This window comes from Dryobates pubescens, chromosome 16 (genome assembly GCF_014839835.1).
Source record: "Dryobates pubescens isolate bDryPub1 chromosome 16, bDryPub1.pri, whole genome shotgun sequence".
NCBI lineage: Eukaryota > Metazoa > Chordata > Aves > Piciformes > Picidae > Dryobates > Dryobates pubescens.
In genome coordinates, this window is record NC_071627.1 from 16,440,315 (window position 1) to 16,458,099 (window position 17,785).

General features: G+C 45.6%; 1 protein-coding gene across 1 annotated transcript in view; it reads left to right on the forward strand.

Annotated features, from left to right (window-relative positions):
- The window catches only part of UBTD2 (ubiquitin domain containing 2), a 65,422-nt gene that overhangs the window by 17,901 nt on the left and 29,736 nt on the right, over window positions 1-17,785 (forward strand). The window contains exon 2 of the mRNA XM_054168423.1: window positions 14,992-15,228. Coding sequence (XP_054024398.1) covers window positions 14,992-15,228 — 237 coding nt within the window. The remainder of the gene's footprint in view (window positions 1-14,991; window positions 15,229-17,785) is intronic.

A 17,785-nucleotide genomic window follows, 5' to 3' on the forward strand; every position in this document is an offset into this window, starting at 1 on the left:
AACAGTCAGTGCCCCAGTCCTGCCAGCCACACTATTGGTGATACAAGCCAGGGAGCTATTGAAAGAGGGGCATACAGGGTTTAGTGTTGGGCTTGGCAGTGCTGGGTTAACAGTTGAACTCAGTGATCACAGAGGTCTTTTCCAACCTAAGTGATTCCATTATTCTGTGTCTCTGTGATGTCACCATGTCCATGGAGAGTAGCAGTCAGCAGAAGAGATGTTGCCTCTTGCGTGATGGGAGCAGAGGAGGAGACCTGTAGGTGAGGCATGGAGTGGGATGCATGGATGGGTGGCAGGGGAGTTATCTAGCTTGCTTTTACTCAGAAGATGGTTTTTATCCTTTTTCTGCGCTGTCAGATGATCCTAATATGGGAGCTCCTCTCTTTACAAACACCTTTCAGGGCTTAGTTTTTATTTTCCTCCTGTGCTTCATAATCTTCTACATCTTTAGCTGGAGAACAGAGCTGCCTATCAGTTACACAGAGAGCTACTGCTTGAAAATTATCTTCAATTATTCTTTACCATATGTTCTAACTTTTGTTGGGAATGTGAGGAGCAATAGACTTTCTCAGGATCCCCAAACAACTGCTGATGGCTCCACATCCCTCTTGTCTGAGAAGCTCAAGTGTTCAACTTTTGAGCCATTGACGCTGCTTGTCTTTACACCCATTTGTAGACCTTCCAGCTGCTGAGCTTTCTCCAGCCTTGCTTGCTGGAGTTTCTTGGAGAATTATTGCCCAGAAGAAGAGACAGGAGTTTAGTATCAAAATTGCCTATTTAAAAACCTAAATTGCATCCTCATTTTTCCTTGGCTGTTTCCTTCCTTGCTTGTTTTGGATAACATGGTGTTGACCTGGAGGCTGGAGTTTGCGTAGGCTGTAAGCATATGTACTGACATGAACACATTTTCTAGTTTATTAACTGGATTGTGGATCCAGAAAGTGTTGACTGTAGAAGTAAATGAATGGTTTTGGTTTTCACTGGAGCATTAAGCCACTGGTCTCTCAGAAATCTGCCCTGCAGAAGTCAGTGTGCACAGTCAAATGTGGAAACATTCTAAGGAACCTAGTTCTTTGGTAACCTCGCTGCTTGGGAGCACCTGGAGGCTCAGTGATGTGATCATTTAGCTTCTGTGGTCTTAGTGATTTGTTAATGTAATGACCTGCTTTTTACTGATGGGAAAAAAGGGGCATTAGGGGAGGACAGTCAGTCCTGCTAGTTAAAGTATTGTGGCATGTAGAATCCTCCTCTCTGGATGAAGAGCCTTTTATGCTAAGGGCATCTGGACTGTGGAGGGGATTTTGTTAGACTGGGGCTTAGGGATGATTTTTAATCAACTTCCTGCAGAAATGAAGTTTCACCCTTGCAAGCCCTGGGGTTTTGTGATTTTGGGGGGTTGGTTTGTTTGTTTTCATCCTGTGGCTGTAAACTTGCCAGAAAGGACAAATATTCCAAAAAGATGGGCTTAGTGGAAAACCAGGTCCACATTCTGGGGGGGGTCTTGAGTGATGCTGTGGTGTCATGACTTGTGCTGTGTGACCTTAGAGGATAAATAGCAGCAAGTGGGGTACTAGATTTTCTACTCATAAATCACGAGTGTGCTGGTGCTGTGTATGGCAGGACTGACTTGACAGCTATTAAAGAAGACTTCACCACCTACTGTGAAGAGCTGGTTGAGGGATTACTTTGCAGAAGGAAGCTCTGTGCTATCTGAGGAGCATAGAGAATGCATTATCCCACCGTTACATGCCTGTCTGCAGGTGCCTGGCACGGCTGCATGCCCACAGGTCTGCCTTGTTCAGCTCGTACTGGCAGCTGCACTCAGAAATTACCAGGGCAGAGTCCCTGGGAAAGTGAGTGGGTAGCCTTCAGTTAGGCAGAACACTTTTTAAATGGGGATCACGTTGAAAGTACATAAAAAATGATACAAAAGCAATTTGTGATGAGTGTGAACTGGCAATTTCGTCGGGAAAAGCTGCCTCTTAAAATAGAGCTTAGGAAGGCAGCAAGTAGCATTCTAAGAAATACAGTTTCCTAGGTTAAATCTTCAAATGTTTGCTTCTGCATCTTTCACCTGCTCCTTCAACTTGGGAACTGCCTACCAGTCTTCCCAATGGCACCTGTGGAATGTAGTGTGGAGCTGTAAAATGGAGTCATTAAGAAGCTAATACGTGGTTGGTATGTGTGTCAGGTAAGATTTCTATTTTCAGCTTATACTGAGCTCTTAATTAACTGATGAGCTTAAGTAGCTGAGATACAGTAATAGTGCATTCAGTTAATTGGCTAATGTGAAACTTTATCCCTGCCAATAACTGTGACACTGGAATAAATTCAAGACGTGGTGTTAGATCTTGTAGCTAAGCTCATTTAACCATTGGTCATTGTAAAAGCAGTTACCCACTTGGAGACTTTTTAGTTCAGTCCCTTCTGGAATTTGTGAGTGCTGTGCATGGCAGAAGGGACATGGCAAGCAATGCCATGTTCACCTCAGTGTTCCTTAGGAACATAGTATTGGCTACCTGTCCTGTGCATTATACCCCTCGATTACACAGACTGGGGTAAATCTCAGATTTTGGTGTAAGGGTTTAAGGCAACATTGCCTGATGCAGATTAACACTGTGGTGAGATGGGACCTGAGAATTGGGTTGACTTCTGCAGCTCCTAGTAGCAATTTTACTTTAGGGGATGCCTGTGGGTTTTCTAAGATCTCTGCTTTCAAATTTTGAACCATAATGGTGACCTAAAAGGCTTTCAATGATGTTGAAACGAGTTCTGAATCTCTGTAGCGCTGCCTAAGCTTGTTTCCGTTGGGACGCTGAAGTGCCCCAGCTGTCCTTCCTCCTGATGCAGTAAATGGGCTGAGAGCTGCAGAAGTCTGGGTTACTTAATGTAGTAAGATGAATTCACTGGTGGCATCATTCAGTCTTCAGCGTGTACACACACTGCACGTGGGCCTGCTGTGGAGGGTGTGCCAGCTGCTTGCAGCACAGTTGCACCTAACTGAGGTGGAGCCAGCTTTATTCCTTAAAGGACATTACCAGCTTAATGTTTCGTGTCACTCTGGCAGGATGAAGGATAAGGCTGTCTTTTTTCCCTCTTTTTTTTTTTTAATGAAAATTGTGCTAGTGTTGAATATACTGGTGGTGCATTAAACAGACCAGGTGTACAACAGATGTCCCAGTCTGTTGCTTACCGAACGCAGAGCATTTGTGATAACCTTGCGGTGTCAGTCTGGCAGTGGCTGCTGCTGGTCGTGCTGCTCCCATGGATTAGGCCAAAATAAAAGCAGAAGAACTTTGGTTTGACCTCTGCTGAGCCAGACCCTGGTATGTGCCTTGCTCAAAGCATGAAGAACTTGGCTGTTAGCATGTGGAGAAGCACTTGCAGCATTTCCAGGTCTGTGTTTTTTTGACAGGAGGGATGTCAGCCTCCAGTAAACATCTAAACCTCTCCTTAGCATCTCATATAGATGCTAGTGGTGGGCATAGGGAGAACATGATCAAGGGATCTTCTGAGCCAGGATAGTGTTCATATGCAGCAGGGAATGCTGGATCTTTCCTTGTGTGAAATCCATGCTAGCAGATGAGACAGGTCTGTGCTGCAGGTGTGGAGCAGCAGGCAGGTTCCTGCACCACAGCCAGCATGGAGCTGACCATCAGAGGAACTCCACGCTGTACAGTTCTAGCTGATGTGTCTGAAGTTTCCTTATTAACTGAGTCAAGGGGAAGATACAAAAAAGGGTTAGTACGCTAAAAGTGTAGTTGCTGAGTTGCATTCTTCCTCATGAGGCACTGGGCTTTAATTTAGGTAAGCTCTGCAGCTTCCCATTGCATTCCCACAACTGCTTCCAGCTCCGTTGTGCGCTGCCCTTGTTTTGTTTTGCGTGTGAGAGGCTGCGTTGATGCCAGCTAAGACTGAATTTTAACTTAGCTATGCTTTGCAGAAGTCAAAAGAACCATGTGCTTCATGCAGCCTGTCTCAAACACAATATTGTTCCTTTCCTGGCAGCTCACTTAATGGTTCTTGTCACAGTTTCCAAAAGGTAGTCTACTTGTGTACTGAGGGTGGTACAGGTAAAGGTTTTGGTGCTTGCATGCTGTGATTTGGGAACGGGTAAATCTGTATCCTGTTCTGCATCCAGTTGAAAGCATGCATCTACCAGAGATAGGAGCAGTGTAAATTCTAGTGTAAACAGCACTGACAGGTAGTTGCATTGATAATGTCTGTCCCTCGAAGCTGTTCCACCTTAGTGCTGCTAGAACCTTGCTGTGAGGCTGAAGCTAATGCTGAGCAGCCAATATAGCTGCTGCCACTCTTCTTGTTGGTGTGGAAGCAGAATTGTTTGCTCTAAGTTTCTTCTGACGTTGTCAGGTAGAGACAGATGAGCATCCTCTGGCCTTTGCCCTGCCAGTCAGTGTTCTTGCTTCATTTGTCACCACCCCTTGACCAAGGCAGTAAGAATTTGAGGTGGTGACTCTAAAGGTGTTTACTCCTTAGGTATTTTATCTGTTGGGAGAAGTGGTGATGCATCATGAGCTTAATCCAGATGATCAAGAAATATTCTGCTTCTGCTTCCAGCTGGGCGCTGGGTGGGGAGGCCAGGCTCAGGAGTAACCACAAAGCTTTTGTGAGCTAGTAATAAAGCCACAGAATTAATGCTAGGAAATAGTGCTGAGCTTTTGAAGAGAGACTGGTGCAAAAAATTTCCTTTGAAAAATGTGATTTGAAATGTTGAGGCAAATGAGAGCAGAGAACTTCACAGCGGCTTTGTTTGCATTATTGCTCTGACACCACTTATTCGGGGCGTCTGTAACTGCCACGGTTTGCTGTCCTGCTCTCGCATCTCTGGCAGCAGTGCAATTGTCCTCACGAAACCTGCATGAACAGAGAGGAGGCTGAAGTTCACCTCTTGCCAGCTGGCTCTCAGCTGCGAATTTCTCCTCACCTGAGACAAAATATGACACATGGGACACACTGATACAGGTTCAGTGCCCGCGAAAGGCAGCCTAGATTATGGCAGTGTATCCCAGCGTGGTAAGCCGAATAGATCCTCTGTGTGCTGGGGGGAGGTGGGATGTTTGGATCTGGCATAGCATCAGGGAGCAAATCTCAAAAGTCAGAAGCATTTATTTCTTGATGCAGTACTGCTGGCTTCTTTGAAATGTGATGAGCTGCCTGGAAATACCAAGCTTGCTTGATTTCTTCTGCAGTTCCTGTTGAATTATGGAAGAAATGGAAAATACAGTGTAATGGCTGGTAATTAGAGTCAATTTTTCTTTGTCCAGCACATTCACATGCCCTCATCCTCTCATCAGTTTTCTGTCTCATGCTGTGAAGTCTCTGGATTGACTCTGCAAAGATTTAGTGTCTTGTGTATGCTGGGAGGCAGGGAAACTGCGCACATAGGAGTGTCCAACGCTGCCTGTAATTACGGGTGTAACTTGCATCTTACTCACTACAGCCTCTTCTGTGCAATTAACTCCTTTGGAGGAAGATGTTAAGAGTTGAGAAGACACCTGCACAGGCAGGGAAGGCACATTCCCTGCTCCCTCTTTGAGCAGTGCTTTGCAGCATCCCTAGTGCCAGCACAGGTGACCAGCTTCTAGGGGACAGAGCACTGTTTGGCTGGCTGGCATTGAGCATCGAGGTGGCACAAGTGATTGATGGCAGCCCTTTCCCCAGAGGGACCCCATACATCATTTAGCACCAGCACATGTCATGTCTGGCAGGCAGTTCTTGGAGAAGAATGATGGTGATCAGTCTGCTGTTCCCCACTGGTTCTTTCCTATCTCCATCTGATGTTTGTTTGGTTGGTTGTTTTTTTCCTTCTTTCCTTCATCCTCTTTAGGAGAAAGGGGAAATAACTGGGGCTGGTTGATGGGTTCACTGCTTATGTGCAGATGCATCTTTGCTGGGTTTGCTGCTGTAAAAAGCTTCAGGCCCCAAGTTCTTGTCTGGCTCAAAATTAGCTGGTTTGCCTACACCTTGATAATGTGGATTTGAGTCTGTAGCCTGGTGTTTTATTACATATCAGTTTAAAGACATAACTTGGATTTTTTTCCCCCAGGAAATGTAGTTGTTGTTTTAGTGGTTGTTTCACCCTCCCAAGTTCCCCCTCATGAAAAAAAGCTTCAAACTTAACTTTCAAGCATTGTCTGTGTCTCTCTCTGGGCCCCTCAATTTAAGAAGGGCATTGAGATACTTGAACAGAGAAGGGCAACGAGGCTGGGGAGAGGCCTCAAGCACAAACCCTATGAGGAGAGACTGAGGGAGCTGGGGTTGCTTAGCCTGGAGAAGAGGAGGCTCAGGGGAGACCTTATTGCTCTCTGTAATTACCTGAAGGGTGGTTGTAGCCAGGAGGGGGTTGGTCTCTTCTCCCAGGCAATCAGCACCAGAACAAGAGGACACAGTCTCAGGCTGTGCCAGGGGAGGTTTAGGCTGGAGGTGAGGAGAAAGTTCTTCACAGGGAGAGTCATTAGCCATTGGAATGTGCTGCCCAGGGAGGTGGTGGAATCACCATCCCTGGAGGTGTTCAAGAGGGGATTGGATGTGGCACTTGGTGCCATGGTCTAGTAGGCATGAGGTGTTGGGTGGCAGGTTGGACTTGATGATCTTTGAGGTCTTTTCCAACCTTGATTCTATTTATCTGCACAAAGCATTTGGGAAGCTCGTGTCTTTTTCGATGCCACAGGATCCCCAGGAATGTTACACTGCTCTGAACACTCTCAGGACCATATTAATAGGGATTTCCTGTAGTTTTAATTTGAAATCTCTGTGCTGCTTCATTTCCTTGTGAGGAAGGTTTAATTGTTCAGCATAATGTTTCATTTGTAAGGCTGAAAATCTTTGCTATTGTCTGGCAGCCCTTCCTTTCCAAAACACTGTTCTGGCCTTGCCGAAATGTCACCTTCTTAAGCAACAGAAACGCTGAACACCAGGCAATAAGCAGACAAGATTCTGCCATTTTCCTGTTGTTGTGTAAACCTGGGCTGCCTAATGTAATTTAAATTGTGTAAGTGCATGCTGCTTAATGTTATCCAAATTGTCTACTTTGTGGATGCAATACACTCCCCCCTGCCCCCTCCTCAGCTTTGTCTGCTCCTCTCCTTTCTACTGCCTTTTCCTCCAAACACTTCTGAAGGGATTACACCAGAGCACGATGCCAAGGTAATGATTAGGATGAACTGTACCTAGCTATTGATACCAAATTACAAGATAGCTTATGAGGAAATTGGAGCAAAACAGATTTAAAATGAGACTCATTTGACAGAACACTGCTCACTGGTTGTGGGAAGGGAAACCCTTGGGACTATTACTAAAAGAAAATGCATGGGTAATAAACTCTTACTTTGCGTTTCATTTATCTTAGAAAAATACTTTGTTAGCGAGTGATCCTCAACAGGGAAGCAGTTTTGGAAGGGAAATATTTTTTTTATCATTAGTTCAATTTGTGTAATATTTATTAGCTTTTCCTGACTGTCTTCAGATAATTACCCATTGCTGTTTCTCAAAGTGCACGACCCTGGGAGGATATTGCTTCTCCTGTGGAACCTCTGCGTGGCTGTGCTCTCAGAAAACCAACCAGTACCTGTGTGTCGTGGTCTCATGGCCTCAGCCTCTGCATGTCTGGGTCTGTGGTGTTTCCTTGACAGCTTATAATTTCTCTTCTCTCCTTTGGAGCCTGACAGTCATCAAATTTCCTTTTTATTCTATTGAGAATAGTTTCTGAAAACCTGTCTCATCCAGCCCGTTCAGACAGGCTGCTCTGGTGATTTTTCTGTCCTTCCTTCAGCACTTCTCGTGGGCACTCCTGCTCCTTTCCTCACAGTTCATTCAAAATCTTACTGGTCTCTCAACACTTAAGCAGTTGTCTCCATCTTTTAGATGGTTTCCTACCCCAAAAAAAAGGAGAAAAATATTACCAGAGCTTGCCAGATTCTCCTGTTACCAAGTGTCATTTCAGTGTCTTCCTAACACTTGGATTTTGTGGCACTTGCCTTTATCTGCTCTTACGTCCTGGTTGAGGGTCTTTCCATGACAGCCTTTCTCAGTGTTTGTTCCTTACTGTGTGTTGGTCTTCACACACATCAGCAAACACGTGAAAGCACAGAAAGGTCTCCTGTTTGCACAGCTGTTGGTAGATGCATGCAGATCAACAGCTTTGGGCTTCCGCTCCTGAAACGGAGTAAGTCCTGTTCAAGCATCTTCTCTTAGGAACTGCACTGCCAGGTTCTCTTCTCTCCATCCTCTGGGTTGGTTGTGTGTGCACAGAGACTTCTCCAGCATGTTTTGGCCAAATTGGGAGAGTTTCTCCTGCCTCTTACAGCAGCAGCAAAAGACTAATGCTGCAAGCAACATATGCTTCTGTTTCGAAAGAAAAGGAAGGAATTTGCTGTGGAGCACTTGCTTGAATTTTGAATGCCAAATTTCATTCCTAACATTATTTTAAGAAATAGGTGAAAGATACTTGAATGAAAGGAGGTGGGAAGGAAAAGCTCATGTAAGGCTGACTGACAGCAAAGGATACATTTCCCCAAATGCTTAAGTTTTTAGCTTGCTTGCCAGAGGTAACTTAGAGCTGCAGCAGGGGACCATATCCTATGGCCTCTCTTTACAGGGTTACCTGCATGGTCAGTAGCTGGAAAGGAAGAAATTCTAATTCACAATTGGAAGCAGAGGTCCACCTGTCCTTCTCCAGAGCCTATGAGCTATCTGATGCCTCCTTCAGCTGTTGCATATATGTTATTTGCTTTGACAGTGAGCCCTGTGGGGCAGAAATGCTTTCCAATTTGATGATCAAGTTCTGCAGTTCCTGGGTGTATAAACTGGGAGTTATGAGTGCTTTAGCTGGATATTGGCTTTTAGTATGGGGCTTTGCCATTACCAGCTGCTCCTCCTCATCTGCTCTGTTTTGGAGGAGGCAGCAGTGCTGTGATCCACAGTGACAGGGACATAACAAATACAACAGCTGTTAAAAAAAAGTCCTACAGAGAGGTTTTTTGACATTCTGTTCAGAAACTGATTTAAATATCTGGATTTATCTGTAAGCTGGCTGAAAAGAAGCATAGATAACCTTCTGATTCCATTGCTCTGATGGGAAGCTGTGGGAAGGGTTATAAAATAGACTTATTTTCCAAATCCTTGCAGACTTTCCTTCAGAAAAAGAGGACTTTGTAGTTTGCCAGGAGGTAAGAGTAGTGGGTCAGACAGTAGAATCCCAGGGTTCTCCTCTACCTTTGAAGGGGAAACTGATGGGGCAGAAACAGCCTGCTGCTTGTTTGACACTGGGTTTGGGTCATTTTGAGGTATTAAACAGTCTAATAAGGGATGCTTGACAAGGGAGGGGGGCTCAAGCAGTGCTTGGATTTTGCATGTGTGGGGACACCTGCATGGCAGACATGCTGGGTGGGTGGATACTGAGTTCAAATGAGATCAGCCTCTTCTTCACTGCTTCTCCATGTTGCTGCACACCACTGCAATCCTGTCTCCTGCATCAGTCCCCAATGTATCCCAGAGTGCCCAGCTAGTTGGATTTGGGTTAGGGTTTCTTCTCCTATGCATGCTGAACCCTCAGGAATTCATTCTGCAGCTAGTAGTTACTGGGATTTCTTTCCTGCTTAGCTATTGCTTCTGCCATTAACTGGAATGGACCTTAGCAGTTCCTAAAAATGCTATTTGATGTCAGTGCTCTGTGTACCCTGGAAGTAGAGGTGAAATTCGGACTGGCAGGGAACAGTGCAAGAGGCATCTTTAAGGCAACTCTCTGGCTGTAACAGGGCTGATACCCAAGAGGATAAAGAGCATCTGCAATCACTTTGCAGTAACCCCTTTGGTCCTTTGTAAGGCTGTGTGGCTCTCCTTTCTGAGAGGCTACTCTTAAGTAAGTTCCTGTTGGTCTCTTCTCTCTAACAACCAGCACCAGAACAAGGGGACACAGTCTCAAGCTGTGGCAGGGGAAGTTTAGGCTTGAGATGAGGAGAAAGTTCTTCATGGAGAGAGTCATTCATCATTGGAATGGGCTGCCCAGGGAGGTGGTGGAGTCACCATCCCTGGAGGTGTTCAAGAGGGGACTGGACGTGGCACTGGGTGCCATGGTCTAGTCATGAGGTCTGTGGTGACAGGTTGGACTTGATGATCTTTGAGGTCTCTTCCAACCTTCGTGATACTGTGATACTGCAGCTCGTCAGCAGTATCTTGCTCCTCTTTAGGATGTACAGCAGTACCTGAATATCTGTGAGCTATTAGAGCAGGAATAACCAGTCACTAATGTGCTGATTTTATTTTTTTTTTCCTGTTTGAAAACTAGGCTGTTGATGGTCTTCAGATTCCCTTCTAAATAAATCTCTTGCCAAAAATCTCGACCCTTGGCATCTCTTGCGATGGGCAGCTTGCAGCATCGCTTCAGAGCGAACATGCCTTCCTGGCATTTGTGAAACTATTCGTCATTTCAAGGAGGATATTAATAATTCCTTACTTATGTTGAAGTGATATAAGATGAAAAATTAATGCAGATGTTCCTTTCTCTTCCACATCTTGCAAACTGGTTGTGCCTGTGATGTGCGTGGCCTTAAACGAAGGCAGCGCTTGCTTTTGAGCTGTGGTTTACTTGCAAAGCAGGGAATCTAAAACTGACACCGTAAATACCTGACAAAAGTGTTTCAGATTGCTGTTGTGTTTCATTCATTGCCTATTCTGACTAGTCTTTGTCAGCCTTGTTACAGAAAAGGGGAAGTGCTTTGATGTGGTCCCAAACTTTGATTGTTAGCAATTCAGGTATTGCTGTTTCCCTTCAGTGACTAAAACAGGAGATGGAAAGTGAAAGATTTGGGCTCTTCTACACATTAGGGTTTTCACATGCCTTAAGTGTCTTATACCTCTGCTGCTCCATCTATCCACACAGCTAGAGAGACAGGGGATATTTCTTCAGGGGTGGCCTAAAGCTTTTAGGAGGGGATTTTTTTGCAGCACTTCTAAGACATGGTAATCACTCTAAAGATCTTTTCAAATACTGACTCAGGAAGCCAAGTTGTGTTGACAAACTTAGTACTGGGATGGATGGCTTGTTGGAATGGATTTGGCTTTAGAGGCATTTGTAGAGTCACTTTGTTCTGCCATCCTTCTCTCCAGCTTGAAAAAAAAAAAGAAAAGATGATTTTATCGCCAGGTTTATCATCACTGCTGTCAGGGTAGGAAGGATTGTATCTCCAGGGAGAAGTTATTTGAGACTGTTAGGATCTCTGTCTCTTTAGTCTCTATTCTTGTCCAGTGAAGAGCAATCTATTTGGATGCTGTCTTGGGCAGAGGAGGAAGCAGGAGAGAGAAATGGCCTGTTGGCAGCTTGTGTGGTGGTGCTGGATAAGGGGCAGGCAGGGCTGTGTGCAGGAGACGCTGCCGTGCTTGGGGACTGTGGGAAGTGCCTTTAACCCACTTTCATAATTAATGTTTGGGGAGAAGGAGAGGGCCTTGTGGGGTAAATTAGTATTCATTGAATGTACATGCAAACAGATGTTAGCTGAAGTAGATTGGAAGGAAAGATGCCCAGTGACCCAAATTTTTTACATTGCCCTGTTTGTCTGTCTGAAATGTTCTGACTGATGAGCCTTAATAAGGAAACAACTCCTTAAGTGTTTTACTACGTAGGTTTCTACACAATACACTGTTTAATGCATGCAGTCCATCTTCTCTGGGCTGCCTCCTTCACCATTGTTCCAGCCTGGACCATCATCAGCTCCCAGCTTGTGTGTGCTCAGCAAAGACTTGGACTAGTAATGGCTGAGCTTTGCCAGGAAACTTGGTGTTTTGTAAACTCCTGGGTCTGCTGTTCTGAAATCTGTTAACTGGTCAGCACTTCTTTGAAAAGCAAATGGAAGCAATTCCATGGAGGCAAAAAGCCATAAATGTTTGTGGTCACATGGAAGGTCTCAGAAGTTTATTATTGTTAGTTTCTGCATGGGATACAAAATAACAGCTGGAGACATTGTTGGTGTGCCAGGCAGTTGTAATTTGCTACTTCTAATTATCATCTGACTTTGTTTCCATGCAAAAAATATATTCTCTAATATTTATTTTGTCATTTTCTTTTTGAAATCTAACAGAAGGTTCATGCCTTCACATGGTTGGCAATGTCACCTTTCCAGCAGGAATTCTTTTAAGCATCCTATTTTTTTTCAGTCACTTCTGTCTCCGCTTCTGCAACGTGAATGGCATTTGGAATCCCAAGCTCAGGTATTTCTTTGGTAACATGAAGTTAGATCGTTAAAGGGTGTGAGGGGTGACCTTGTGTATGTCTTTTGGTCTCCCTAAAGCCTGTGTGAAGTTGAAATTGCTGTTGAAGTTGCTGCAACACCAGGCGCTGCTAGTCAACCCTGTGACCCAATGCTCAGAGTCAAGTGCCCCTCTGAAACCAGCTGAGTGCATCTGTGGCAGGAAAAAAAAGTGGTCAAGGAAGGAGGAGGAATATTTGAATTAAATCCTGGGTTTGCAAAACATTAGAGTTTACCTGAAATGAGTATTTCTGATACATTGACACCTAGTCTTCTCAGCCATGTTCCTCACCCCCACACATGCTGCCACGTGTAGTTAGCTGTAGAGATGCAATCTAAGTCTAGAGTAAGAACTAAGAAGAATATTTAGACATTGCTCTATTGTTCCAATGAAAGCAGAATGCTGGCCTAAGATTGAGGTGAAATGCAAGGGGTTTTTTTGTCAGCTATTGTCACCTTTCTGCCAGAAAAATGAAGAGGATCTGGAGAAAGGGAATCCCTAAGGTTGCACATGGGATACAGAATGCCGAATAGTCCTTGTGCTTGTCCTGGTGCTCTCCCATCCTTGCAGACTAGCCAGGAGCACCTGAGAAGCAGCAGCTTTACTTTGCAGGCTTTGATACTGTAGCAGCTGTGGTGTCTCATTCTTGAAAGAGAGATTTTATCCTTGGTAATGTGGATGTGGGGTGCCAAACTTCATCTCTTCATGCTTCCCTGGCCTGGCAACAGCTGGGGTTCCTTTGTTCTCTTGGGACAGCAAGGGCTCCCCAGCATCATACGTGGTGGGATCCTTAGTTGACTTCAGTCCTGTGTAGCTTACTTGCCTTTCAAGAGCCTTCAGTACTCATCACCCAATTTCTATGACCTGTCCTATGGAGGGTCTGCTTATTTTCAGCTGGAAGCACACTTAAATTTCATTTAACTGTTAAAGGTCACTCTATTCCCTGTGGACACATCTGAACTATTCAGAGTTTTGTGGTATTGAGCTGTGGTGAGAAGTGTTTTTGTGGTTTGTGAATGCACTCTTCCTTGACTGTCCTTGCTGGTTGTCAACCTTCCCACTGCCAGGAGGGGGTTGAAGGAAATAGGATTTTACCTCTTGCAGGGAGAAATTCAGGGCACTCTGAAGAAGTTTACTCCCTTGTTTTTCCTTTTTCTTTCAACAGAGGATGAAATAACCTCTTACTCACACAAATGGAAGTGAAGGGTTTACCACAGTCTTAGCCAAGCAGTTGAGCAGGTAGCTTTAATCCACCAACATCATCCCTATGTGCTTATCTTAACTGACTATTACACAAAAATAGCTGGAGCTAAAACAACACAAATGCTTCTGTGTTTATTGTGAATGAGAGAACCACTTTTCAAAGCTTGATGGCTTCCTGGATTATTCTTTAGGGATTCCTGTCTCTGACAATTCTAGCCTTTGTGTGTCTTATTTGCCTTTCTATAGATACTTCTACTAAATTAAATCTGTTTAAAAGGAGATGATACAAATAAATTCTTGTATTAATAAAGTCCCAGGGTTGCTGGGCAGAGAGTGTGGCTAGCAGTGTGCAGATGCAGTGCAGTTTCACCATCTGGGCTTTTTGTATTAATGAAGGACCAGGGCTGTTGAGCAGAGAGTGTGGCTAGCAGTGTGCAGATGCAGTGCAGTTTCACCATCTTGGCTTCTTGTATTAATAAAGGACCAGGGCTGTTGAGCAGAGCGTGTGGCTAGCAGTGTGCAGATGCAGTGCAGTTTCACCATCTTGGCTTCTTGTATTAATGAAGGACCAGGGTTGTTGAGCAGAGAGTGTGGCTAGCAGTGTGCAGATGCAGTGCAGTTTCACCATCTGGGCTTTTTGTATTAATGAAGGACCAGGGCTGTTGAGCAGAGCGTGTGGCTAGCAGTGTGCAGATGCAGTGCAGTTTCACCATCTGGGCTTTTTGTATTAATGAAGGACCAGGGCTGTTGAGCAGAGCGTGTGGCTAGCAGTGTGCAGATGCAGTGCAGTTTCACCATCTTGGCTTCTTGTATTAATAAAGGACCAGGGCTGTTGAGCAGAGAGTGTGGCTAGCAGTGTGCAGATGCAGTGCAGTTTCACCATCTGGGCTTTTTGTATTAATGAAGGACCAGGGCTGTTGAGCAGAGAGTGTGGCTAGCAGTGTGCAGATGCAGTGCAGTTTCACCATCTTGCTGTTCTGCTGCTACAGCCTTTGGAAGATGTCTCTGCTGTGTGTGAGTCTGCCAGTCAGGCACACACAGCCCAGGCAGAGGGTTGCTGAGTTTTTGGGGAGCCTGGGGAGAAGTTGTAGGGTGCTCAGGGGCTGAGGTGAAATCATAGTATCAGTCAGGGTTGGAAGGGACCACAAGGATCATCTAGTTCCAACCCCCGTGCCATGGGCAGGCACACCCCACACTGGATCAGGCTGGCCAGAGCCTCATCCAGCCTGGTCTTAAACCCCTCCAGGGACGGCGCCCCAACCGCCTCCCTGGACAACCCATGCCAGGGCTTCACCACTCTCATGGTGAAGAACTTCCCCCTCACGTCCAGAATCATCAGGAAGGTAGCCTTGGAGCCCAGGATAAGGGAGGTGATACCTCAGAAGACATGGAAAAAAGGATCAGGATTGACCCCAAACAAACTTTAGCTCCGTAGATCCTGAACAGAATAACCAAAGGGCATTTCAGTGATGTTTTTGGTACCGTGGCCTTGTTTTAATTTCCCTTCCTCTTTCTCCTCCACAGTTGCTCTTGGTCGGAACCAGCCCTTGAAAAAGGAGAAGCCGAAATGGAAGAGCGATTACCCCATGACAGACGGCCAGCTGCGCAGTAAGAGGGATGAGTTCTGGGACACCGCGCCGGCTTTCGAAGGCCGCAAGGAGATTTGGGACGCCCTCAAGGCTGCTGCTCACGCGTTCGAGAGCAACGATCACGAACTGGCACAAGCAATCGTTGATGGTGCAAACATAACACTGCCACATGGTAGGTTCACCTGAGGTGGATGTGGCCACCTGAAAGGTGGTTGTAGCCAGGAAGGGGTTGGTCTCTTCTCCCAGGCAACCAGCACCAGAACAAGGGGACACAGTCTCAAGCTGTACCAGGGGAAGTTTAGGCTGGAGGTGAGGAGAAAGTTCTTCACCAAGAGAGTCATTCGTTGTTGGAATGTGCTGCCCAGGGAGGTGGTGGAGTCACCGCCCCTGGAGGTGTTCAAGAGGGGACTGGACGTGGCACTTGGTGCTATGGTTTTGTCATGAGGTCTGTGGTGACAGGTTGGACTTGGTCTCTTCCACCCTTGGTGATTCTGTGATTCTGTGACTGCAGTGTTGGTGGATGGGTGGGTGTTGGGGGCAATGAATTTTTCAGGGGGAACCTGGTTCTCTTGCATGTGGGGACAGAGGATCAGGTTGGACTCGATGATCTTTGAGGTCTCTTCCAACCTTAGTGATACTGTGTGTGATACTGTGTGTGGCCTGGGAGAAGTGTTAACAGTGGGTTAAAGCAAATCAATTGAGACATCTCAGCGGTGGCGTAAAATACCTCTGTCTCAGGAGACACATCTTCCTATTTGCTGTTTCAAAGCAAAAATCACATTAGTGTGATTTTAGTACCTTTCTCTACTTACCTACACTTGAATCTTTAATGGAATGAAGCTGGAGGTGGGGAGATTCAGGCTGGATGTGAGGAGGAAGTTCTTCACCATGAGAGTGGTGAAGCCCTGGCATGGGTTGTCCAGGGAGGTGGTTGGGGTGCTGTCCCTGGAGGTGTTTAAGACCAGGCTGGATGAGGCTCTGGCCAGCCTGATCTAGTGTGGGGTGTCCCTGCCCATGGCAGGGGGGTTGGAACTAGATGATCCTTGTGGTCCCTTCCAACCCTGACTGATACTGTGATACTATGATCTGGTGCATGGAGTAATGCAGAGTTTAAGTGTCTGATCTCTATAGGCAACACCTGTGACTTTCTGTAATCTCTTGCAACACCTGGATGCTTGAAAGCACATTTTCTTTTTTCCAGCCTCCCTTAGTGAGTAGGTTTGTATATTCCCCCACACCACCCTCTTCCCCAGATCTTAAAGGTTTCTTTGACACACTAATTGTGGTTTTAAAGTATCTTATCTGTATGGAAAAACTTGCCCAAATACCTGATGTTGGCAAACTGCTCTAAGATCTTGTATGAGATGAACAGTCAGTGTTATTTTGGGTGCTTTCCCCTTTGCACAGTTGTTCTGAATTCTGTTGTGGCTTTTGGTTTTTTTTTTCAAGCTCTGTTCTCCCTCATTTCACCCTTCTGCAATTCATCATTTTCCTTTATTCCCAGGAGGAATGCTGCTCAAGTTCTGTATTGAAAAATGTTAAATTATAAAACTGAATGGATTTGTAGCCTAGGTAACATGAAACAATTAGGATGGAATTAAAATCAAGCCAAAAAAAACCCCAAAAACCCAAAACCCTAACCCACACTAAAAACTAATTAATAAAAAAACTTACCTGTAACAAAATGCACAGAACTGAGCCAAGCCTCTGTTTTGGTTAGGCTCTGCTTGGTGTCCTCTCCTCCAGAAGAGGTGTGAAGAGACTTGCTTCAAACAATGAACTTGTTCCTGATGCGTATAAAAGATATAAGTGTGCTGACTAGGGTCTCCTGGGAAGAGAAAAAAGATGATTTTAAAAGGTCATGTACCTGGCTTTCTGGGGTAACTAATCTTCATGAGACCAACTACTCATATTGCCTATTTAGAATAGAATAGACCAGGCTGGAAGAGACTTTCAAGATCATAGCATCCAACCCACCTAAACAACTAAACCATGGCACCAAGCACCCCATCAAGTCTCCTCCTGAACACTTCCAATGATGGTGACTCCACCACCTCCCCAGGCAGCCCATTCCAATGGGCAATCACTCTCTCTGTATAGAACTTCTTCCTAACATCCAGCCTAAACCTCCCCTGGTACAGCCTGAGGCTGTGTCCTCTTGTTCTGGTGCTGGCTGCCTGGGAGAAGAGACCAACCTCTGCCTGTCTACAAACTCCCTTCAGGTAGTTGTAGAGAGCAATAAGGTTACCCCTGAGTCTCCTCTTCTTCAGGCTAAGCAACCCCAGCTTCCTCAGCCTCTCCTCATAGGGCTTGTATTCCAAGCCCCTCACCAACTTTGTTGCCCTTCTCTGGACACACTCCAGCAAGTCAACATCCTTCCTAAACTGAGGGGCCCAGAACTGGACACAGTACTGGAGGTGTGGCCTAACCAGTGCAGTGTACAGGGGCAGAATGACCTCCCTGCTCCTGCTGGCCACACTGTTCTTGATACAAGCCAGGATGATTTTCCTGGCGCTGTTTAAAGCCTCACTTTCCTGAGGAAGGCACCATTGGTCATGTATTTATCTTGGAAGGGGTAGTTTGGGGAGCTCTCTGTCTTTTCCCATACTAAAGGCTGAAACATTTATAATACTTGTGGTTTAAGGTGTTGTTTTCCCCACTTCTGTCGAGCAGTCAGGATCTCTGAAGCATCACTGAGAGGTGGAAACTTCCAGGGCTGCAACACAACC